The 8,926-nt window shown below is 56.5% G+C and overlaps 1 protein-coding gene across 1 annotated transcript; it reads right to left on the reverse strand.

Moving 5' to 3' along the window:
* Nucleotides 1-1,982: 1,982 nt before the first annotated feature.
* CDK9 (cyclin dependent kinase 9) lies at nucleotides 1,983-6,297 on the reverse strand. The gene is made up of 7 exons (XM_045563361.1): nucleotides 5,890-6,297; nucleotides 5,333-5,414; nucleotides 4,473-4,563; nucleotides 3,969-4,135; nucleotides 3,674-3,845; nucleotides 3,368-3,516; nucleotides 1,983-2,902 (listed from the first exon to the last, which is right to left on the reverse strand). The coding sequence occupies exons 1-7, from the start codon at nucleotides 5,979-5,981 to the stop codon at nucleotides 2,537-2,539; spliced, it is 1,119 nt and encodes a 372-aa protein (XP_045419317.1). The 5' UTR covers nucleotides 5,982-6,297; the 3' UTR covers nucleotides 1,983-2,536.
* Nucleotides 6,298-8,926: the final 2,629 nt, after the last annotated feature.

Genomic DNA, 8,926 nt, shown 5'->3' on the forward strand with positions numbered 1-8,926 from the left:
GTGCACATCCCACACCCCACAGGCCTGTCTCTCCTGGGATTTCTGCTTCCAGGTCACCTGGACCCTCTCAGCTGCCCACTGCTCCTCCCCTCACTCCATTTGGTTTGTTTCTACAGAGCTGATTCCATCAGACCAGTCAGAACCTACTGGAATACGGGTTCTACTGTTCTGTTCCCAGCTGTATTAAGTCTGAACAGTCTGGCCCTTGGAAGACACACCCAGTAAATGTATGTTGAATGAATGAATGAAACCATCAAAATTGCAGTGAGGATTCCGCGAGATAACAGACTATCCTTGTGCAATTGCTCATGAGAAATTTCTGTAAGTGGAATTGCTAGGCCAAAGAACACAAACTTTTTATAGAAGCTTTTTATCCTTCAGAGACAAAACATTTTGAACAATTATGCCAGCCCTGTGGGTTTTATCTCATCAGTTATCGGTCATTCAATACCTGTCAATCACCATCAGGACACCTCACTGTGGCTTTAATTTGGATTTCTTTGATTACCAGTTATACTGAGTTGAACAGTGTCCCCCCCAAATTCATGTCCTCCCAGAAGCTCAGAATGTCTTAATTGCGAAGAGGGTCTTTGCAGATGTAATTGGTTAAGATGAGGTCACGCTGGATCAGGGTGGGTCCTAAATCCAATGACTGGTGTCCTCATAAGAGAGACAGAGGCCAGGCCGGTGGCTCATGCCTGTAACCCCAGCAATTCCGGACGCTGAGGCAGGATTGCTTGAGGCCAGGAGTTCAATACCATTCTGGGCAACATAGCGAGACTCTTGTCTCCACAAAAAACAGAAAAATTAGCCACGTGTGGTGGGCACACACCTGTAGTCCCAGCTACCCGGGAAGCTGAGGTGGGAGGATCACTTGGGCCCAGAAGTTTGAGGTTGCAGTGAGCTATGATGATGCCACTGCACTCTAGCCTAGGTGATAAAGTGAGACCCAATCTCAAAAAAAAAAAAAAAAAAAAAAAAGACACACAGGGACAAATGTCATGTGAAGACAGGCAGAGATTGAAGTGACATATCCACCAGTCAAGGAGTGCCAGCAGCCACCAGAAGCCAGGAGACAAGGAACAGACTCTCCCATATAGCCAACCAACCCTGCCATCTATAGATATTGGACATCTAACCTCCAGGACTGACAGAATACATTTCTGCTACTTTTAAGCTAGCATGTTTGTGGCATTTTCTTACAGCAGTCCCCCAAAAAACTAATACACCAGCAAGAATTTTTTCTTACTTTCACTGGTCTTTTGTGAAGTTGTGATTTGGGTGGATTTCTGGAAGGACAGTCCTGGTGAAAGGTTTCACCAACCTTTCTTCCTGGCCCCCTTCAAGAGGTCTCTGCCTATCACACAATGCAGGGAATTTACCTCAAACATGCCTGTCCCCAACTTGAGGCTTATAGGAAACACGCCGTCAGACGCACTGCTCCCGAGTCCCAGCCCTGAACCCGCACGGTCCTGCCTCCACTGTTCTTTTCATCCAGCCCACTCCTCATCCTGCTCCAGGATACTGCCACCTCCCCAAACCCTGTGACCCTTCAACTCCTCTGCCCACTTCCTCTCTCACCTGCCGAGCCCTCCTCTACCCAGCAGCCTGGGGGACTGTCCTTGTCAAGTTACAGATATAACTGTCACCCAGTGGTTAAAAGCTCTCTGTGGTCCCATGTGCTTAGAGGTCAAGTTTCAACATGTGTCTGTCAGCTGCAGTAGACCGCCCACCCAGGTCACTACTGCAGAGGACACTGAGCAGAGGAATAACGGGACATCACAGCAAGTGCTCCGCAAGGTACCCAAGAGGAAAAAAAGACAAAAAGTCCTTTGCAATTATGTGAGGGAACATGAACTGGGACAAAAAGGAGTGTCAAGACTTCCAGTGACATGACAAATCAAATCTCAACTGTCAGGCCCAACCTACTGGCTGTGGGGTAAGAGCTGGGGGTCTGAACGCAGAACAGAACACACAGCCACTTGCTGGGAAAGAAGTCAACTTTTAATCGTAACTGACCAAACTGCATCCAGGAATGTCTGTGAACAACTGAACAAAAGAAACAAGATAAAAATTCTTCTATTCAATAAACCAAGAGTTTTCGCCAGCCCCAATGCTTTTGGGGGTTAGGCTATGAGCAGCCCGTTCCCGAGGCTGGCCCTGTTCCCACGTGAGTTTCTCATCCCAAGAAAAAGGCTGGAGATGGGCGAGGGGCCTGTCCCCTTCTCCCATCGTGCTGAGAGCTGTTACAAAGTCACTGGTGGGTAAGCCTCTCCTCCCATCCCTTTCCCGTCCTAAAGTAACGGAGACCCTCTGAGCACCATCCAGAAAGCCAGGAAACGGGGCAGCCCCTGGCTCCTCCTGACCTTCCAGCCAACATGTCACTCCAGTCCACTCGGCCGGTCCTTCCCAGTGCCCAGGGTAGGGATTAAATAAAATATGCACTAGAGAAAAAAACTCAAATGCCTCATTATCTCCACAATGCAAGTCGCATAGCAGAAGAAAAAATAAAATAGCCCTAGTGACGCACTGGTCCTCAGAAGACACGCTCGAACTCCGTCTGGTTGGTAGTGGCGGGATTGCGGCTCTGGTTGGTGGACTGCTGGGTGATCTGACTGCCCTTCCGGCGCGGCGGTGCCAGGTACTCAAACATGGACGTCAGGTGGGTGGACAGCATGCCCTTGAGGTCCGAGGGCATGGGGTCAGACCAGAAGAAGTCATGGTTGAGGGCGTCGTCACTGTCGATGCGCTGCGCGGGATCCAGCACGAGCAGCTTGTCGATGAGGTCCAGTGCGTAGGGGTCGCGCACATAGGCCTTCAGCCTGTCCTTCACCTTCCGCTTCTGGCCCTTGACAAGGTCCAGCTTCTCAAATAGCTCGTACTTGTCCACGTTTGGCCACACCTGTGAAGGGGGCATTGAAACAGGATGGGGTTTGGTCAGGAAGGGCATGGCTTGTCCTTTGGTCAAGCACCTAAAGGGACTAAGACAACTTCTGCATTGCCAGACCACCCTCGGTGGGAGAACTCCATCCCTCCAGAGCGAAGGCAGCAGTCCCCACCACGGAGCTGGCACGTATCCCGTGCCAGGCCCTTTTACACAAATCACCTGCAATGCGGGTGCCAACCCTGATATAGGTACGTTTCTGTTTCAAAGAGAAAGCCAGCACTGATTCTAATGCCTTGCCCAAGGCCACAAAACTAACTGGTGACAGCACAGCCCCTGTGGCTGTCAAGAGCAGGCCCTCTCTCTCTACCAGCCTCCTTTCCAGAGAGCTTTCCTTCTGTTCCACTTCACTCCTCCTTGCCAAGGAGACTTGCATCGCTGCACCCTGTGGGGACGAGGGACTCTGGCAGCTTGGCCACGCACCTCAGGGGTGATGGAGCCACAGAGCTGGCTGATGAGGGCGAGCTGGTGCTGCTCCGTGTTGCCCTGCATGATAGGGCTGCGGGTCCACATCTCCGCCATGATGCACCCAGCACCCCACAGGTCAATGGGGGGGCCGTAGTCCCGCTCCCCTGGGAAGAAGAGCGCACCAGGAGGGCCCCTTGAGCCCGAGGGCCTCCCGAGGCTCCATGCCCCAGGGTCGGTGGCTCAAGAAGCCCTGGCAGTGGGGGGCTGTGGCCAGGCAGATGCCTGGCCCCTGCCCCCCTCTGCCCGCTCGGGAGTCCTCACCGAGCAACAGCTCCGGGGGCCGGTACCAGAGTGTCACCACACGGTTGGTATAGCGGTTGGGCTGGCTGTTCTTGGCCAGGCTGAAGGCCCGGGCCAGCCCAAAGTCTGCCAGCTTCAGGACCCCATCACGGGTGATAAGCACATTAGCAGCCTTCATATCCCTGTGTAGGATCTGCAGAAAGGGCAAGAGGAAGAGTTCAGCCAGGTTCACATGGGCCATCTAGCCACACCTCCCCACAGTGGGAGCAAAGGCCAGCCCAAGCCACGGTCTCTCCTCCCCTCCTCTGGCCCCTACCTTGTTCCTGTGGATGTAGTAGAGGCCATTAAGCAACATCTGCATCACCCTCTTGATCTCAGACAGCGTGAACTTGACCAAAACGTTGCTCAACAGTCCAGCAAGGTCATGCTCGCAGAAGTCGAACACCAGGTATATGCTGCCCTTGCAGCGGTTATAGGGGGAAGCTGAGGCAGGAAGGGCATGAAAAAAAAAAAGTCAAAAACACCACACCCAACTCACTTTCCCACAGCCAGCTCCTACCCTCTCCAACCCACAGACACCCATGCCCTCCAGAGACTCCATTTGTTCATTCCTTCACTTTGGTAAAGTATTTTCTGGGCTGGGTACTGTGGCAGGCCCCAGGGAAGCACCAGCTGCGATGAAAGAGGACCAGAGAGAGCAGTCACCACTGGTGTGTATGTCTGAGTTAAGAAGAGGCAACTTAAGTGTGTCGGGTTCTAACTTTGCAAACAATACCATAGGCTGTAAGTCTCACCTTCTCCTAAGATCCAAACAACTTACCTTTGGTTCGACAAATCTCAATCAAGTTGACCACATTCTCATGTTTTAGAAGCTGGAGGATCTTGATCTCCCGTAAGGCTGTGATGGGGAACTGGGTGGGAGAGAAAGGGGAAGTGGTTAAGACTGGGGGCACTCCACCAAGGGTCTGGCTCTGGGGTCTACATTAAGGGACACAGATTGGGAGACAGAGTAAGATCACAGGCTCTGAAATCAGCTGTCTCAGAAGGCTTATCTGTAAAATGGGTATAATCATAGTATGCACATTTCAAGGAGTTAGTCTGAGACAACAAATTGAAACAGCAATACTTCAAACACTTTACTACCAGCCACTAAACGCTCCATAGTTTCAACCTTCCAACTTTACCTCTACGGCTGTTTTGTTTGCAACAAAAATAATCAAGAAATTTGCTTGCCAAAGCAGGAAAAGAAAGGTTTCTGGGAAGCTGGACTAGAGCTAAGATAGGCTGGGGGAGGGACTGCTCCTCTTAAATACATTAAATAAATGAGTATTAGTCATTTTAAAAACCTAGCACAAGTACTTTACTTTTACATCAAACAAAATTAAACGCTAAGAAAAAGGGGTTTAAAGGCCTAGGAACTTCAGGAACTAAGGTGCACTGAATGCAAGCAAGCATAAGCTCCCTCTCCTGGCCCCAACCGTATTTATCTAAAAATGAAACATCAAACGCTTCAAACTATTTGAATTAAAAGATTTAGGGTTGGAGGTCAACTTCCTTGCCATACGGAAATTTTCCAACTGCCACACATAAACTGAACCTGAGACTCCTGGCAAAAGCAGGGTAGAAAACCAACCTGGTGTTCAGGAGAGTTACCCGGCTGCCCACCCAATCCGTACTCACCCCCTCCTTCTCGTTCTCCATCAGCACCTTCTTCAGAGCCACCTTCTGGCCGGTCTTGCGGTGCTTGGCCTTAAACACCTCCCTGCAGGTGGAGAGGGACACCCAGGAGAGCTCATCAGGCTGTTTCTGCAGGGCCCGCCCCTCCCCCACTAGAAGAGGAGGGGCAGCAGCAGAGAAGCCAGTCCCGGGCGGGGCTGGACCGAGTACCCAGGGCACGTGGCTACCCCACCACCCCTGTATCTTCAGTCTCTTTTGGAGCCTCTGCTTCCTTCCTTCAATCCCTTCTCCTCACCCAGGCGTCTCTCGGAGAGATCCCGCTCCCTTCACAGGCGCCTCTCTGCAACCCCTCCCTGCCCCCCAACCACGGGCCTCAGGCTCCTCCCAGCCAGCCGGCTCCGTCGGGCCGGGGCAGGGTGCGGCGCGGCCTAGCAAGACAAGTGGACAAGCCCGGGGATCAGCGGCTTCTCGCATCACCTCGGGCGGGGCCCCAGGCGTCCCGAAGTCGGCCCTGAGGGGTGCAGGCTCAGGGCTTCCAGCCCCGAGGGGCCCAACCTTACCCAAAAGTGCCTTGGCCAATCTTGGCGAGCTTCTCATATTTGGACACTTCATCACAAAAGGGGCACTCCACTGAATCGTACTGCTTTGCCATGGCCACCTCCAGCGCGCCGCCGCCGCCGCCGCCCCCAGCCGCCGCTGCCGCCGCTCCCGCGCCGGGTCCCGCCGCCGCGCTCCAGGCCCCTCCGCGGCCGCGCCACTTCCGCCTCCAAGGCCACTTCCGGCCTCGCGGCGCCGACCCCGCCTCTTCCGTCCGCCGCCCGCCGCCAGGCCCCCTGGGACTTGTAGTTCCCGGGAGGCCAGGGGGAGCCGGAGCTGCAGAGGCGCCTCCGCCGCCGCCGCTGCCCCCGCCTCCGCCACCGCCACTGCTGGCGGAGGCCCCGATCGGGGGTGCGGGGAGCCGGGGCGCCGGGGCTGGGGCTCGGGGCGGTGCGTCCCGCTGCATCGGACCGGGCCGCTGCCGCTGCCGAAGCTGCTGCCGCTCTGGCGCCCGATCTGGGGCCAGCCGCAGTGCCCTGCTCCTCCTCCTCCGACGGCGCCGCCTCCGCCGGGCTGCGCGGGGTGGCGGGCGCGGGGGGTGGCCCCCGAGCCGCGGCCTGGGGGCTCCCTGGCCGGGCCCGGGCCCGGGGCGGCCGGGCGAGGGGGCGAGACGGGAAGAGCTGACTAGGAGGCGGCCCGAGAGCCCGGGAGGGGGCGCGTTATAAAGGGGGAGGTGCCCGGCCTCGCCCTCCCCTCTCCCTTCGCCCGTCCCCTCCCTCCTCCCTCCCACCCTCCGCGGCCGCACCTGACGCCGCCGCCGCCGCCACCACCGCCACCGCCCGCACGCCCGCCCGCCCGCTCACTGTCCGCCGGCCGCCCTCGGCGCGTCACCGCCCGCGGCCCCTCCTCCGCCTTCGGAGGTGGGGCCCCGCGCTCGACACCTAGCTACGGGGCGTCCCGCCGCGTGCCTCAGTTTACCCCCACACGCCGGCTGCCGCGGGGAGTCACTTCCTTCCCGGCTCGGAGTGCCCCCTCAGAGGCGGAGGAGGGAGGCGCGGAGGGAGCGTCTTCAGGCCCTGGGAGGAGAGAACGGCCCCCGCTGCAGCCGCCTCCAGTCCCCGCCACCCGCCGTTGACATGGCAACCGACGGCCGCCAGGGGGCGCGGCGACACTGGAGGCGGCGAGCAAGCAATGCCTGGGCCTTGTAGCCCTGGACCCCCCGGTTCCCTGGGAGGCTTGGATGAGACCACAGGACTCCCGCCTCCGCCGAGCTGCGCCAGAGCTGGTTGGGCCCGGGTCAATAATCGCAAAAAATAGCTGCCATTGTTTCCAGCACCCGGCTGTGCTCAGGAAGTACTGGGCGTTCCTGCTGAATCCTGAATCAACAGCCCCGTGGTCAGGGTCACTAACCCATTTTACAGAGGAGGACATTGAGGATTGAAAAGGTGAAGTCATTTGCCCAAGATGACACAGTGACAAAGCTGGAACTCCAACCTGGCCTGTCTCTTGACTTAGACTATTTGCAGTTAGGCCAGGAGGACAGCAGTGGCGAGGCCAGCTGTCCTTATGCAGGCACCAAGCCCACCCTTCGCCCAACGAGTTCCCCCACTGGCCCTGTGCCCCTTTCCCGCGTCTTCCTGGCTCCAGGAGCTTCCTCATTCTTCCTTCAGCTCTGCCCATGACCAGCCCCCAGCGAAGCTCTCTTTTCTGCCCCCTCTGCACCCCTTCAGTCTGTCTCCAGCCTCTGCCAATAGATCCTGAGACCTGGCCCCCCCAGTCTGGCCTCTCCATCTGACCCCCTCACAGCACCCACCAGCTCATCCTGAAGTGCAGTCTCCACTGTGTGCAGGAAAAACCTACATGGGACATGGGAGACTCTTCCCGTCCGCCTCCCCAGGCTGTGGCCATGCAAATCTCCGTACTGTTTCTGGAGCCTTCCTGCTCTCAAGGCTGTGGTGACTTGCGTGCACGCTGCCCCCTCTGTGAAGACCCTCTCTACCTGCAGGAAACCCTCCGGTCGCTCCCCAGCTCTTATTCCACACTGTGTGGCCTCAAAGACTTCTGGGAAGAGGTAGGAATGGCTTTGGTGGGCCTGGTGTCCCAAGAGGCTAGAGGCCGTGTTCTGGGGAAGGGCCCTACCAGAGAGGGACTAGAGGGCCAGACCGAGGAGCAGGGAGCCCTCTCCTGAGGGCATTGTGGGGCCAGAGAGGGTTTTAGGCAGTTGAGTGATATGTCAGAAAGTGACCTAAGGCCGTTGCATAGGTACACTATGTATTAGAAGCAGGGAGGCTGTTGGCTAAGTTGGGGGTGGGGACGTAGGGGAGGGAGAAAATAATAATTGTAGTAATTACAGCTTACTGCGGGAAAATAAATGGTCCAAGCCCTACACTTAGCACTTGTGGGAATTATCTTAATTCTCACTCAACCATATGGGGTGAGTACTATTGTCACCTCCATTGTATACATAAGGAGACCGAGACTCAGAGGTGACATTGCCTGGCCAGTGGCCATACTGGCATTTGAACCAGGTCAGTCTGGCAGAAACCCCAAGCACTTCCCCATGTCAGCGTTCTGCCCATCTGGCCTAGGGGTGGAGCTAGGACAGCACCACTGGTCTGGACAGAAGCGCTGGGGGACCTGCTGTGGACTTGTGTGGCCTCCACTGTCTGACTTTCAGGCCAGGACCTGCTGCCTTTCCCACGAGCCCTCCCTAAGTCACATCCTGTGAGCAGAGGCCCTAGCAGAGTTTCCGGTGATGTTGTCACCTACACCCCACCATCCGTGGTCTAAACCCCAACATCCTCCAGTCACTTCCCCTTGGGACCTGGGGCCTTCAGCCCTCCCTGAGGGAGGAAGGCAGGCAGGAGACCTTTAGGAGACTGCCCAGGGGCCCCAGGTCACCAAGGCTGGCAAAACCCAGGTAGACGCAAGAAAAGATTAGTGGTTTCTCACTGACTCTTGACTTCTGTTTTGCTGGTTTGAAGGAAAGGTTTCCTGCCCCCCATGGATCGGCTAAGCTGGCAAGGCCGGGCACATGGCCAGTCCTCAGTAAGTGTGTGT

The sequence above is a fragment of the Lemur catta genome, chromosome 10, assembly GCF_020740605.2.
Source record: "Lemur catta isolate mLemCat1 chromosome 10, mLemCat1.pri, whole genome shotgun sequence".
NCBI classification, from domain to species: Eukaryota; Metazoa; Chordata; class Mammalia; order Primates; family Lemuridae; genus Lemur; species Lemur catta.

Excerpts from the sequence above, each read along its gene's own strand:
- CDK9 (XM_045563361.1), bottom strand. The coding sequence starts at position 5,981 with ATGGCAAAGCAGTACGATTCAGTGGAGTGCCCCTTTTGTGATGAAGTG. Across the intron at positions 4,136-4,472 it reads TGAGATTTGTCGAACCAAAG|CTTCCCCCTATAACCGCTGC; the intron begins GTAAGTTGTTTG and ends TTCCTGCCTCAG. Across the intron at positions 3,517-3,673 it reads GCCCCCGGAGCTGTTGCTCG|GGGAGCGGGACTACGGCCCC; the intron begins GTGAGGACTCCC and ends TCTTCTTCCCAG.